The sequence below is a fragment of the Hipposideros armiger genome, unplaced genomic scaffold, assembly GCF_001890085.2.
Source record: "Hipposideros armiger isolate ML-2016 unplaced genomic scaffold, ASM189008v1 scaffold_304, whole genome shotgun sequence".
In the NCBI taxonomy this organism is placed as follows: Eukaryota; Metazoa; Chordata; class Mammalia; order Chiroptera; family Hipposideridae; genus Hipposideros; species Hipposideros armiger.
In genome coordinates, this window is record NW_017731654.1 from 1,168,358 (window position 1) to 1,183,644 (window position 15,287).

Below are 15,287 nucleotides of genomic sequence, written 5' to 3' on the forward strand. Positions count from 1 at the left end.
TACTAAACCAAAGAACGTCTTGTAAGATGACTAGAGCTTTGCGGAACACACTCTAAGAAACACCAGCTCCCCCAAGGCTGATAACTGGGAGCTCAGTCCACCTCTCCTTTACCCATCCGGTTATACAGGAGTATCTCCAGGGCTTGGGCCTCAGCCTCTTCCCTTCTCACTTGGCAGCCTGTCATCCATGTGTGGGCTTTCGGGAGTCATCCCATGCCCATAACACCCCAATCTTCATCTCTAGGTGTGGCCTCATCTCCAAGTACTAGCTCCATATGCAGTCTCCTGCACATTCCCCCATAGACATTCCACAGCACCTTGAACTCAGCACATACAAAACTGAACTCACCACCTTTCCTTAACCCTCTCCCACCCTGGTATCATTTATCTCTTGACAAATAGCACCATCATCGACATTGTCACCGAGCAGGAAACCTGGGAGCTATTTGGGACTCCTTCTTCTCTCTCAACTATCACATGAAGGTGCTGTCCATGTTTTCTCTTTTATATTTCCCAATGTCCCCATTGCTCACTGACTTAGCTCAAACCTCTCTTATCTCACCTGGACCCTTTTAAAGTTCAACACCACCTGCCCCAACATCCCCTTCCAGTCTTTTCTCCACATTTTTTTGCCATCAATTTTCTAAATCACACATATGACCCCATCTCTACCTTGCACAAAAGCTTTCTATGGCTCCTTACTGCGTATAGGATCAAAAGTATCTAAGTTCCTTAACATGATCTCCAAGACCCTTCATAACCCTTCATGACTCATGCCAATCTTCAGCCTCAGATCCTACTCCCCATCTCTCAAGATTACGTTCCACCACGCTGAAAGTGGAGCTCCTTGAACTCACAGTTATTATACTTCCTGGAGCCTAGAGGATGGCAGGAAATGGGGGCACCTGTGTATAGTCCCTGCTTTCCCCTCAACACAAAAGCCTTTGTCACACTAATGCAATAATGATTCAGTACCACGGAGAGCGTCATGTGGGCAACCCACCTCCCTAGGCCCTTTAGTCATGGTCTGCCTATGCTGTCTACCCAGTTCACGCCTCCCACTTGTCCTTCAGAAACTCAGCACAAACATGACTTCCTCCAGGAAGCCCTCCCTGACCAGCCTAAACAATTGTCATTTCTGCCTCTGGGCTACTTGACTAACTTATGTATCCCTTCATTCATCACACCAAACACATTGGACTGATCAGGTTTGTACGTGAGTCTAACACACACACACACACACACACACACACACACACACACCAAACTGTGAGCCTCGAGGGACCATACCCTGTCTGATTTATCTCTGCAATCCAGTACAGAGGAGGTGTTCAGAGAATGTTTGTTGATTGAATGAGTAAATGACATTTAGCAGGTGCTCAGGAAGTGTGTGTTGATTTGTATTACGTGCCTGTTGCTGAATGACTCAGAAACCAACCAGGTTCCTCTTCTGGTCCCTCTGGAAAAGGCATTTCCTCCCTGATTGACTCCGCTCTCCATTGGCTTCCATGTGCCAACAGGTCACCACCCATGAGTGGGGAGAAGGCACCTCCTCTCTGCTCCTGCTGTTGCCAAGCTGGGGACCTGCTACAACCCCTCTATCCTACAGCCCCAGCCTGCCTCACAGGTTTTGTTCAGAATGCCTCATCTCTGCCTCTCTCATCTGCTCAGAATAGATGGCTCTGAATCCCCACTAACACAGAAGTTCCTGTTCCATCATTTGAATATTTTTTTTTAAGATTTTTATTGGGGAATTGGGGGAAGGGAACAGACAAGTTGCTGTCCTTTTGTTCTTCAGTCTAGTTGTGGAGGACGTTGCTTCACTGGCCCAAGTTTGCACCATCATTGCGCTCTTCCCGGGCGAGGCAGATCAGTCGCCAGCTTCTGGACGGCTACTCACTGCGGCTGCTGGCCGCTCACGCTGGCTGCTGGCTACACACGGTAGCCCATGGCCACTCACTGCCACAGGGGCTGCAGCCTACGCCGTCGCCGGCAACTCACAGCAGCCCAGCTCCAGGTTGAGCTGTTGTTTAGCATCTTAGCGGTAGAGGGCAGTGTCACTGGTCCTCATATGTGGGATCCGAACCGGGGCCCTCTGGCATCCCAAGCCAGCTTTTAACCAACGCGCCACTCGGCCAGCCCCATTTGAATATTTTTAACACTTTCTAAATTATAGAAGCTTTAGCTTCCTTTGATCATGGAGCCTCAGACCATCAGAAATGAAGACTCCTTTGAAGGACACTGAGTCCAGCCTTTTCCCTTTCCCATGGAGAGACCCCATGTGAGAGGGTCAGTGGCCTGCCCAAGATCATTGTAATGAACACCATCTTTGTTTTTGTCTTTTTTATCCTTCATTGTTGTTTTGTTTTGATGCTCTGAGTCCATCCTACTTCCTAACAACACCCTGGTTTCCTGGTCTTAATGGGGCTATAAATCAGACATGGGCATAGGATCCAACCAAACATGCTCGTCCAGTGTTTTAACTCTTGAGTAGGATGGCAAAAAGAGAAAGAAAATGTGTCTGGTGCTTGGCGAAAGGCCCCCAAAAGATGTCCCAGGGAGCTTTGGCCCCTGAATCTCCAATCTTCTGATTGATTGTGTGAACTCCTAATTTGCTTCCAACAAATTTCTTTCTTACTTAAGATAGTCAGTGTCCGTTGGACACAACCCTACAACCCTAACTAATATGGCCACACAGAAGGAGCACATATAGTCACAGGCCTCCCTTCACTGGATAAAGCTTGGCTCCAGCAACCTCTGGCTGCCTTCTGCCAGCTCTGTGTTTAGAGGCTGCATTAAGCCAAACAACCTCACAGGCCCACCCCAACATGGAGGGAAGAAAAGCACTTCAGGGAATAAAACAGACTGATGTCTGACATTGCAGGGGAGGAAGCCAGGGTTGGGATGATCATTTCAATGCATGTGTTCAACCTTTCAAGCCTCAGGTCAGGGTGGAAGAACAGCTTTTATTAATACCCTATAAATATACCCTCACATGCTTGCACACCAACACAGAAATGAGCACACACACACTGATAGGCACACCGCGTGCCAGGATGACACCTGGGGCCTGGAATGCAGCATGTGTTTGGGGAGAGCAATTAATCCATTAAGTGAGTAGGTTGGGCTTGAGAACCTCGACCTGCTGAGCAGCGTGTCCCCCTATTGACAGTCGCAACAAACCAGTCCAGAGTATCAGGGACCGGGATTACCCAGCCAGTGCCCTTTTGGGCAGAAAGGTGTGTTCTAGTGACCACTCTCTTCTGCTTTAGCCTTAGTGGCTGGGCTCTCACAGACCTACACCTGTGACCTCAGCCCAGTGAGGCCTGAGGAACTGGTGCCAGTTCTGCAAGGAGTGGGAGTTGAGTGAAGCTGGGGCCTGGGTTGGCTGCACAGCAGGTGGTGGTCTCTCCCTCGCACAGTCCTCGAGCCCCGGAGCTCCCACCCTGCCTCAGAACAATTTGGATGATAACATCCTGTAAACTCCTGGTTTACCAGCTTGTCTAGCTCAGTCCTATGAAGCACCACCCAGCCCTTCCCAGCAATCGAAATACCAGGATACACTGCAGTCCAAAGAAACTGTCCCAGATTGCAAGATTCAAGTCCCAGCTCCTCAGCAGGCATCTGAGACCCTCTGGTCCCAGCCATTCTCTCCTGCCTCCTCTCCCTCCCTCAACACACACACACACACACACACACACACACACACACACACACACACACACTTCTCTCCAGCCACACCATACCCACTACATAATTCATCACCCATCTTCTGCTCTACTCCCCTATGCCTTGGCCTGTCCTGTTCCTTCCACTGGGAATTCCCTTCCCCCCACTCCTTCTTGTGCTATTTACCAGCTCCTAGCCCACTTCCCCAAAGGCTTCTGAGGGTGTAATCCCTTCCCCTGCCTATAAGTGCGCCTCACTTGGCCTAGCCAAGTGTTGCCCTGTCCTATCTTGGGCTGTGAGGCCCAAGGGCAGGGCTGGAGTCAGGTTCCCTGCCTGACTCGGAGATGGGTGCCCACTGATACCAACACATGTTTCTGGCACTGGCACAAATGAAGTTTCTGATCTTTCTCCCCAGCTGCTGGACCCTGGAGTGAGGAGGGGAGGGTGGTTGATGTTCTGATTCTTGGGAAGCCCTCACCCATTTTCTGGGAGCAGAGCCTCACAGGGGTCCTCCCCAGGGCTGGAGGGAGGAAACTTCAGACCCTGGAGCTGGGTTTCTGTGAGCTGGAATGGCCACATTCAACACACCTCTTAAATAGAGCTGGGGAGTCTGCAGCTCAGAGAGGACAGGAAGTGCCCCAGGTCACACAGTCAGTGAATGCGAAAGGGACCACGGGCATCCTGGCTCCCCACCCCTCCTCCACCCCTCCCCAGACTGGCTGCCTCCTTCTCAGGAAAAACCCATTGCGATACTGATTTATAATAAGAGATATATGTTTGGGCTTCCTCCCCATTTCTGGCACAGAGCTCTTAAAATCCTTGGAATTTCCGAAATGATAAGAGTCCTAAAGGTGTCTTTTGTTTGTTAATCAGGTGACTTTTGGACCCCACCTAAGGATGGTGGCTGGTTGCCAGGGGAACCAACCATGTGATTAGAGGGTTAGGACTTTCAGTCCCACTGGTCCCCTGACCTCCAGGGAGAGTAGAGGGACTGGAGGTTGAAATCAATTGCTAATGGCCAGTGGTTTAATCAGTCATGCCTCTGTAATGACGCCTCCATAACAAGTCCAAAGGACAGGGTTCAGGCGCTTCCAGGTTGTTGAACGCGTGGACTTTGGGAAGAATGGCACCTAGAGAGGGCATGGAAGCTCCAAGCCCTTTCCCTATACATTGCCTTATGCATCTCTAACATCTGGCTGTCCCTGGGTTATATCTTTTTATAATAAACTGGTAATCTAGTGAGTAAAAGGGTTTCCTGAGCTCTGTGAGCCTCTCTAGCAAATTAATCAAACCCAAGGAGAGGGTTGTGGGAACCTCTGATTTATAGCCAGTTGTTCAGAGCACAGGTAACAACGTGGACTTGGGATTGGCACCGGAAGTGGGGGGCAGGGCGGGGGCAGTCTTGTAGGCCTGAACCCTGAACCTGTCGGATCGGACACTATCTCTGGGTAGAATGTGTCACGACTGAGTTGAATTGTAGGACACCCGGCTGGTATCATAGAGTTGCTTGGTGGTGTGGGAACCCCCCCACCCACATTGCAATTGGGTGCAGAACCCTTACCAAGCATCCTCGTGGATCCTTTTTCTTATAAAGGGGCAGCCCTCTCCCCCATTTCATGAGCTCCAATCATTAAATCATGGATCGAGGGGCTAGTCAACGTGGTGATGGCCACTTCTGAGACAGAGTTGCGATGAGGGAGCGGGGTGGGGTGGGGGCGGGATACAGGCATGGGCTGAGCTAGACAGTCCAGCTCCTGGAACTTGTCCAATCCACCAATAAAGTGCAGGGAGGACACCACAGGGGGCAGGGATGAAGCAAGTAAGGGTCAGGTGGTGAGCGTAAGGCTGGGTCACTGCTCTGCCCACAGCTGCTGGGAGATAGGCATAGCTTGGCACAGCAAAAGGAGTGGTCAGCAAGTGAATAAGTGATTGCATGGCCAGGTGCCAGGGGAGAGGGAAAGAAACTCATGCTCACAGGCAGAAAGAACATGCCACCCCACTGCTGCCCGCCTGGAAGCTGTTGATTTCCTGCAGGGCCCGCTGCGCCCAGCTGCTCTGAGCCCAGTGGCAAGTGTGAATCCCACAGAGTCAGCCCTTCCCATGGACTGTTCTGGAGTCAGAGCGTGGGCCGTAGGGGTAGGGGGGGCGGAGTGCAGAGTAGGGCACAGCCAGGAGTACTCGCACAACCATGAGCACACTCAGCATGGTTCGTGGGCAGCTGGGTGTGTGCAGGCTTGAGCACTCCTCTGTGTAGTTTACTGGAACTTGAAGCCACACTCCCACACCAGCACCCTAGTAGAAATCTATCTCCAAGACTACGGATTCAGCCCCCACATTTTGCTCAGAGGATGAATTCATGAAGAAGGTGTCCTGTGCCCTCCTGACCCTGCAGAGGCGGGAAGCTGAGTCACAGTGGGAGGTCCAGGGTGGGGGTGTCTAGAGACCCATCTGAGCAGCTGCCTCAGTTTCCCCACTTTAGGGCCAGCCCTGAATCCTTGGCCAGGACTGCCCACTTCTTCCTCTCCTGATCCCACTCCCAGCAGAGGTACCGCGAGGCTATAAATAACATAATTGTCCAAACGCCAGAAATCCATGGACATTGTACAGGCCATACTTTAATCGGGACCCACCAGCAGCCAGGCTGAGGACCCTAGGCTGGAGCAGCCTTGTACTGGGCGCAGGCGCAGGCCCAGGCCTCCCGCAGAGGGTGCTGACAGCTCAATTCCCAGCCCAACCACAGGTAGTGCCAGCTCTCTAGCTGGGAGTGAAGAAGTGGCAGGTGTAGCTCAGCCAGGGTCCCTGAGTAACAGCCAACGTGAGCAGAGGCGCTGACACTGTGGAGGCCAACGGGAGGGGTGCAGGCAGGGAGGGTGAAACCTCCTTACTGCAGGGCAGGGGCCTCAAGGGGCCTCTGTGGAGGCCCTAGTGCCAGAAAGCAGGCTTTGGCTCTCCATGTCCTTGCTGTCCACATTCTTGCTGTCTGGGGTCCCTGTGAAAGAAAAGAATCTCAGCCAGCCCCAAAGGAAGCAAATGGTGCTTTGGGAGCAGGCCTGGGCACAGTCTGTCAGAAAATCCTCTAGCTTCCATTTTCAAAATAAATTTCACATCCGACCCCTTCTCCCTCCCTTCAATGCCACCACCATGGTTCCTCCCTTCCATGCCACCACCATGGTCCCAGCCCCACTGCTGTCCCTTATGATTGTAGAGTCTTCTGTGGCCTCTCTGCTTCAATGCCACGCTCCTACAGTCTGTTCTCAGCACAGCACCCAGCGTGGTGCTTTTGCAGTATAAATCAGACACCTTGAAGCTCATCTGCTGGAAATCCTATAGCACTCGCATCTCACTCAGAGTTACGGCCACACAGTCCCTCCCTACAAGGGCCCCCGAACTCCCCACACTCTGGCCCCATTACTGCCATCCTCATCCCTTCCCCCTCATTCCTGCTTCAGCCACATGAGCCTCCTTGCCAGTCCCCAAATACATCAGGTACATTCCCACCTCCTGGCCTTTGCAATACCTGTTCCCTCTGCAGGGAGCACCTTCCCCCAGACAGCTGCATGGCTCACTCTCTCTCCTCCTCCAAATCTTTGCATCAATGTCACCTGTACAGTGAGGACCTCCCTGACCATCCTTTCAAAAACTGCAAACTGCCTCTATCTGTTCCTTTCTACCCACTTTCCTGCTTTATGTCTCTCCGTAGCATGTATCACCTCAGACATACTCTATTTTTTTGCTTTCTGTTTGTTCCTTGTCTGTCTCTGCCTTCTAGAGCATCAGCTCCATGAAGGCTTGGACTTGGCTTTCACTCCCCGGCATCTGCAGCATTGCCTGGCACACAGCAAGGGTGTAATAACTATTTCTGAATGAATGAATGCATGCATGCATGAATGAATGAATGAATGAATGAATGAATAAACTGGCCAGGGGTTCAGGGGGTGGCTGATGCTCCTGGCTCCCATGGGGTTCAGCCCTGAGCCTGGCACGGGTATGAGGGGTGGGGGTACCTGTGCCAGGCTGTTGGGCCTGGGCCTGGTCTCTCTCCAGATGCAGCGCAACCAGCAGGAAGCAGCCTCCCCCCAGGACAATGACGAAGGCACAGCACAGAAAGCTCTGTTGAAGGCTGAGGAAGCGCTGAAGGTAGGTGTCGGGGCGTCTGGCCCGCAGGACGCTAGAGATCTGCAAAGGAGAGAGGCTTGGTCTGCCAGGTCCAGCAGGCCAGCCTCCAGGCCTCACCACACACAATGCCTCCCCAGACCCTCCCCACCCTACACACACTCAGGCACCCCTGCATCCCAGCCACCCACTTAGCCTTACAAGTCCAGTGAGATAGGGGCTGCCGGCATCTCCCAGGATGTGGCCCACTGTGATCTGGAGCGCCTCTGCTGTCCCCCGGCATCTGGGCACCACCACTGACTGCAAAGCACAGGGCCACCAGGGGAGCTCCCTAAGCGAGGGCAGAGAGTGGATGCCCCCTCATACCCACCTCCTGCTCCCCACCTGCCAAGGACCTGCCTGGAGGTATGACACGGCTGGCCAAGAGAATGAGATGAGAGGGAGTCAATGACCCCAATGCAGAAGCTCCCCCACCACATCAGAATGTCAGGCCCCTCCAAGGCTCAGGAACGCTCCTCAATCCCCCAGGGTGTGAGTGCCGGGGCCCCTGATGAGAAGCATCCCTCTTGAGGGTCTCCTCTTGAACCAGACAAGGACCAGGCCTGGCTGTGGCGCATCCCGGCTCAGGGACCCAGGAGGCAGTAGTGCAGGCTGGCGGGGTGAAGAGTGGGTACACAGCCAGGTGTCTGCGTGTGTGGGCACTTGTGTGGGATGGTTCAGACAGCTCAGCCCTTCTCTCAGGAAGTTCAAGCCCCACTGGGCAGAGACCAAAGGCAGCTTTGGTCGGGAGGCCCAGACGGAAGAGGGTGGAGAGGTTAAGGATATGAATTCTGGAGTCAGAGTGTCTGGGTTCCAATCCCAGATGCCTCCCTCACTAGCTGTGTGACTGGGCCAGTTGCTTTGCCTTTCTACACCTCAGTCTCCTCATCCCTAAATGGGCATAAAAATAGAACCTACATGGAGGGTTATGTTCACTATCGTTCTTCAGCTGGTACCTTCAGCTGGAGGCTTCACGTAGACACTGAACAGAAATAACGCCTGATGACTCCGGGAGGGAGAATACTTCCAGGCGCTTGAACATACTGTGCTTTCTGCTTGGTAAGCCTTCCCCTCTCTGGTCCCGCTGAGGCACCCTGATTTGGCCTTCAGGACTGACCTTTCGATCAGCTCCTCTGTGAAGCCTCCCAGAGTCCAGGGCCCTGCCTGGAGCTCCCATAGCCCCTGACCGCACATTCCTCACAACTGGGACAGTTCCTTCTTTGTCCATTTCCTCTTACCCCTCTATTGTCAGGGTGACAAAGCTCCTGTCTAATTTCTCTTGGGGTCCCTGGGATACAGCAAGACACCGGGCACAGAGGGGACTTGCTGAAAGTTTGCCAACTAAATAAATGAAGTAGAACTGTCTGGGAGACTGGTCCCAGGAGAAACCCTGCCAGAACCCAGGGCTGCAACAGGAGGAAGAGGAAAGGAAGGGGAATAAACTCAAGCAGAAGCCACACATCACAGGTTCCTGACAGACAGGGCAGCCGCAGGGGCGCTTCCCACCACAGAGCCTTATCCCTAAGACCTATGTGTCCATAATCTGAGCCCACCAGAGAATAATAACGGTGATAACAATAATGAGTAGCATTTATTATATGCTTAAATGCTTCCTGTATGCATTTTATATACCATATATATATATATATATATATATATATATATATCTCCATTCAGCCAAGCTATGAGCAAGATACAACTCTTATATACATTTTATTGATGAGGAAACCCTCCACAGGAAGGGTAAGTAACTTGCTCAGGGTCACCCAGCCAGGAAACAGCAGGGCTGTTGAGCTTTGATCCCAGGCCTTCTTCCTCTAGGGCCTGACCTTTGGACCACTCTGCTGCTATGAGCAAGGGGGAGTCTTTCCAGCCATATTTATGTTGTTTGTTCTAGAACATTTGGAAAATGTTCATCCCTAGCCCTGCAAACAGGTAACTGGAAGAGAGAGTGGGGGGAAGGGCATTCCAGGCAGGGCACCATGTAAGCAAAGGCATCCCTTGGTGAGCAGGAGCCGCAGGGGTTCTGGTGGGAGGGGCCTTGTGGGTGGGCAGGGCAGAGTGGCAAGAGTCACTCTTGTGGGTGACCAGCTAGTTCCGGGGTCACTGGTGCTGATCCAGTCTTTCCAGGTAGCGAGTAAAGCTGGGCCTCTCCCCCATCACCACAACCTGCCAACAGGTCTCAGAAGGAAATGACCACAGCTCTGCACCTTCCTTCCCCAAGCACTTCCTTCTCACCCCTGAATTGTGTGATTACTCACCAGTGGTTCTGGGGAAAAGGGCAGGGCCTCCTACAAGACAGGTCCTCATTGTTCAAAAATGTCCATTCAGGGGCCGGGGCTGTTTGGGCCTTCAAAGTGAGGTCCAGGCAAAATGGTCCCATCCTGCCCTCCCAGGAACCCCAACCAGCTGGGCCCATATCAAGCTGCCGCTACCAGTGGTGGGAGAGGTAGGTCTCCCCCAGTATGTTCTGGGTCCCCATTGTCTCCATAGAGCCAGGGGGCCAAGGCTGGGCCCACTGGCAGCTGGAGAGCCCACCTGGTAATTTTAGAAGAGGCTCTTGGGTTCCCAAATATCCAGGCTCGCTCTATTCTGAGACAAAAACACCTCTGTTTTTGACTCTCCCTTCTTAAAGATCTGTTCCCTTTATAGCCTGGGGCATAAGCAGAGCCAACCAAGGTCCTACAGAAAGTCAGAGTGGCAGCCACCAGGTGCAGACTTCCTGGCAGCCTGCCTCTCTCACTCCCCACTCAGCCCTCACAGCCCTGGGAGTGTGAGCAGAGAGCTATCTGCGGGGCAGAAGGCAGGGCATGGAAGCACTGAGATGGGGTCAGCAGAACAGGAGGGTGATATCCTCCAGGGGGTTGGAGGAAATCTGCTAAGAAGGTGAGAGATGAGCCTGGTGGCTGGATTCCAGAATTCCGAGGAAAGACCTGGGAGAGGGAGTAAGCTCCCCTTCTGCTCGACTCCCCACTGCTGGGATGAAGTGTGTTGGTTCTGGGCCACCCCAAGTTTGCAGATAGACAGGAGGGTTGAGAGGGAGCTAGAGACCCCATCAGTAGGTTCAAGGAGGCAGGGAGCTCAGCCTGAGGAGAGACAGGCTAGGGACACACAGTGTTAGCCTTCTAGGGAGCATGGCCTTGTGGGGTCCACCCAGGCTAGGGAGAACTGGCCGGAAGTGTATCTGAGGCGAGTCTTGACTGTGAGGGAGCCACATCCTTTTCATCAACAGAGCCACCAGGAGACAGGGCTCCCAAGGCTTCCGGGATGGAGCTCCCTGTCAGAGGGAATGTGAACAAGGGGATGAACTACTCTAGTCAGCATTTCGCAGAGGTTTCATGGAATGGGGACCTGGCTATGCTTGACGGGTGGTCTCCAAGTGTGCTGTGAGGAACAGCTCTATCAGGATCACGTGGGAAGTTCATTGGAATTGCAGCTCCCTGGACCCTAGCATAGACCTGCTGAATCCGATTCTGGAAGCTGAATTAGCAACAAGCTCCCCCAACCTGAATCATTGAAGTCTGAGAACCACCGGACCAGAGAGCGTCTGAGGTCTCTTCCCCAGAGAGAATCTGGCTTCTCCTACTTGTGGATAAGCAGATCAAAGAGAGCAGTGCCCCTGAGGCCAGACTGACATAGAGGCCGGAGGAGCCCACACCCACTCCTCAGGAATACGTATGATGCAGGTAGCAGGTGGCAGCTAACTTTCCTTATAGCCTGGGGAGCACACTCCAGGGCCGCCTCACTCTCTGGGTCCTGCCCAAGGAGACCCCTGTGCCTCAGGAGCAAGAGCCTGCCAGCAGATGGGACCTTCCTGCACCTCCTGCCACACCCATGCCCCCACTGGCCCTCTCTCCAGCCTTCTCTCCTCCCTGCCTTTGGAGGCTGCTCCTGTCTCATCTCTTGAAAAGCAACACCAGCTTCCCCAGATCTCCTGCCAACTCCAGTTCCCATCATCTCTCTCCTCTCTCCTCAGCACAGCTTCCTGTGGGTGTGGTCTCTACTCCAGGTCTCCTTCCTCTCCCTGCTCTGAGCTGGCATCTGCCCTTCCATTCCAGGACCAGGTCCCCACAGCCTGCCTCTCACCTGCCTTTGGCCCGAGGCCACTCCTTCTCCAGCGTCCCCTCTCTCTCCCAGGGGCCTGAGCTTCAAGGACTACAAGTACTGGACCAGCTCCCACCACCAAAGTGTCCAAAGGCACCATTTTGTTACGGGGATTCAGGAAGGTGGGAAGGCAGGGGAAGTGGGCGTGAAGCCTGTCTGGGTTGATGGGCCTCGCCAAGCATTGGGAGCTGGAGCCTCTGAGCACGTGAAATACCCCAGGGAGCTCTGGGTGGTCTGTGGCCTGGATCAGGGCCAGCCCGCGCCCCACCCCACCCCCGCCGCCCCCCGGGCAGTTCCAGCCAGCTCCCCAGCAGAGCCAGATGGGTCAAAGTATGGCTGAGCAAGCAGCCCCCTCCCCCTCCCCCTGCCCCCAAAACACACACAGCCCTACCAAGGGCCTGGCTTGGCCAGGTTAATCATTCTTGCAAACGCAGACACTGCGGGGGGACACAGGCGCAGTCTTTACATATCTGCGGGGCTGTCATGTGGGAACAGCGCAGTGGGGGGCAGGTGGAGGAAGCTGCAGGAGGTCGGTCTCAGCTCCATCTGAACCACCAGAGAGAACAGATATGTTGGAACTGGGGTCACTTCCTCTGCCTAAAAGTGAGCAATGCCACTAAAGAAAACGTTTGCCAGCACTTTCCTGCTTTCCCGTTTACTGAGGGTTTTCCTGAAGGCTCTCTTGCTCACCCTGCCAGGCTGGTATGATTACCCCTTTTTATAGACAAGGAAACTGAGGCCCAAGGCCATTCCACAGATCTTTGGCTGAGTTTGGGCAGGAGTCCAAGTTTCTTGTCTAGAGAGAAGAGAAGACAAGATGTGCCAGCCCTACAGCTGATACACCCACGCAGGAGTCAAAGGCAGGGCAGGCCTGTCTACACCCACTGAGCCTGGGCCGTGGGGAGGGGGCAGAACACCTACACAGGAAGTGAGCACCTCGTCAATGGTAGTATTCAAGCAGGCCTTGCTGGCTAATTAAATGACTGCCCTTCCCCACAGCCCTTTCACTCAGATTCTAGGATACCAGGATATCTCTGGGAGGTGGGAGACGAGAAAGTGGAAACCTCTGAATTGCTGTCAGAATCCTGGCCAGCATTCTCTGTGCCAGCCACTGGGCAAAAGCTTCACACATATCACCTTATTTCAACCTCACAATAATCCATAAGGCATTTTCATCCCCATTTGCCACATGGGGAAACTGAGGCTCATAAACACAAAGTGACTTGCCTAGGTCACACAGCTAGAAAGTGACAGAAGCAAGGATGAAACTCAGGCCTGTTTCCTGAATCCAGGTGCAGGCCCCTGCTATGGCATCCTCAGGACAGGTCTCATCCAATTGCCAAGCTGCTCTGGTTCCCTTGTGCCCAGTGCTGGAATGTGCCAGGCTGCTAGGAGGCAGGAGAAGGGCTCTTGGGGTGCCCTTAGGTCTGGGACCCTATGTTCTTCACAAAGGCGCAGTCCAACAGTGTTCAAAGCCCTTTCCTGCATGTCTCCTAGAGGGAGGCAGGGAGGCTGGACTCTGGACCTAGAGACTCATGTGGTCAGGACAGCATCAGGTCTCATTATAGCCTGAGCCGGCCCTTTGCCTTGCAGCCCATGACATGGGAGCTAGGGTGGCCTGGACCCATCTGGGCTCAGTGGCTATAACCCTAAAGTCCAGCATCCCCGTCTACATGCCCAGAGTGTAGGCCAAGGAGCCTGCTTGCTGAGCAGTGTAGTCAAGAAAGGTCTGGGGGAAGGAGGGGACCCTGGAGTCAAAAAGTCTGGACCCCAGTCCTGGCTCAGTGCCTTTGCATGCTGTTTGACCTTGGTCCAGGCACCTGCCCTCTCTGAGCTTCCATTTGTTCATCTGCAAAATGGGAATGATGGTCAGAGGAGATGTTTGAGAGTATCAGGGAGGCTACCGGTCCAAGTCAACTGTTCAGTAACCTTGGTCCCCTATCCCATGGTCTCTGAAACCCCTGCCAACCTCCAGGCCACTCAACAGCAGAGGTCTACCCATGAGCTGAACAAAGTCCAACACCTGCTGCTCAAGAGACCCCAGGACCAGCCCCCCACTGACCGTCACACCTACCAGCAGGATGTCAGCAACCACTGCCCAGTTACAGGACAGAAGCAGCTCCCCAAGGGCCAGGAACACCTGTGGACAAAGGGTAGCCAGGGTGAGGCTCCCCGGACCTCAGGTACCCACCCCTCCCCACATTGTCTCTTCCCTCCTGTGGAGAGAGACACTCAGGCTTTACAGAGGAAGGCACCATTAAGACTTATTGGGGTGGGCGAGGTCTGGAACTGTGTTTTCAGTTCCAGCAGCCTCAAGGTGGGTAGGCAAGCTGGCAGCCATGACCCAGAGCAGAGTACCAGCCCCCAGGCCTGGGAATAGCAGTCTCCCTGATGGACTGCCCCCAGGGTCTAGCTCCTGAGGTCACCTGTGGGGCCCCAGTAGACTTCCAAGCCACTTTTAAAGGTGGGAAAACAGACTCAGAGAAGAGAAAAGCCTAGGGAGTGCTCAGAGTTTGCCCACCCCTCCTGTGTGTTCCTCTAAGGCCTGTGGACACTGATAAGGTGCCTATTGTGTGCACCCCCACCCCCTGCCCCCCCTGCCCAGATATCTGCTGGTGACTGGAGGCCACTGCGGGCCTGTCTCTCCCAGTTCCCTGAACCTCCCTGCCTCATGCCAGGGGATTAGGACAATCCCCATTCCACTCACTCAAGAAGAGTTTAATGAAGCAGCAAGGAGAAAAAAAAGTCTCATTTCTCTGGGCTTCCAAGAGCTTATTGCTGGAGTGGAATTAGTCATTCCTGGAATCACAGGGCTATGCCCTGGGCAGCCTAGGCTCTGGCTCCCAAAGGACCACAAGCACCCAGGGCAGAGGAACCGAAGGACCATTGCCTGCACCCCTGCTGAATGCCAGGCATGTCTAATCTCGTCACCCATCTAATCTCTCAGCCACCTCATAAGGTAGATATCATTACACCCATTTCACAGATGAGGAGACTCAGGGCCAAGGTCACACATCAAGCCACTTTCTGGCGAGTCCCTCACCCCTGTGACTGGCTCTGTGTAAGGTGAGGGACAGGAGGCTTTTAAGGGAAAGTCTCCATAGAGGCCTCAGCAGCCACAATGCCCAGCGAAGCTGGCAGGAGGGAAGTCAGAGGAAAGCCCAGGGTTGGGAGGGCATCCAGGTGGAGGTGGCATTGAGCAGAGCCCTGAAGGATGGGGCAGGATCAGGATGGGCTGAGAAGAGCCCCAAGGCCATGCCAGGCAGAGGACCCACTAGAGCAAAGGCAGGGAGACTGGCATGTACCCACCATGCTGTTCAAGGTAAGAATGTGACCTAACGATGTAGAGAGAGGGCAGAACC

At 53.8% G+C, this 15,287-nt stretch overlaps 1 protein-coding gene across 5 annotated transcripts in view; it reads right to left on the minus strand.

The window, feature by feature from the left end:
* Window positions 1-6,258: 6,258 nt before the first annotated feature.
* The window catches only part of SPNS3 (SPNS lysolipid transporter 3, sphingosine-1-phosphate (putative)), a 43,969-nt gene continuing 34,940 nt past the window's right edge, over window positions 6,259-15,287 (minus strand). The window contains exons 9-12 of one of the 5 annotated variants that reach the window (XM_019659807.1): window positions 14,000-14,065; window positions 7,984-8,082; window positions 7,674-7,845; window positions 6,259-6,658 (exon numbers count right to left, since the gene is read on the minus strand). In XM_019659807.1, the coding sequence (XP_019515352.1) occupies window positions 6,570-6,658; window positions 7,674-7,845; window positions 7,984-8,082; window positions 14,000-14,065 (426 nt within the window). In that variant the 3' untranslated portion in view covers window positions 6,259-6,569. Of the gene's footprint in view, window positions 6,659-7,673; window positions 7,846-7,983; window positions 8,114-13,999; window positions 14,066-15,287 lie in introns of those variants that run through there. The other 4 variants (XM_019659803.1, XM_019659804.1, XM_019659805.1 and 1 more) reach the window with 4 other exon arrangements.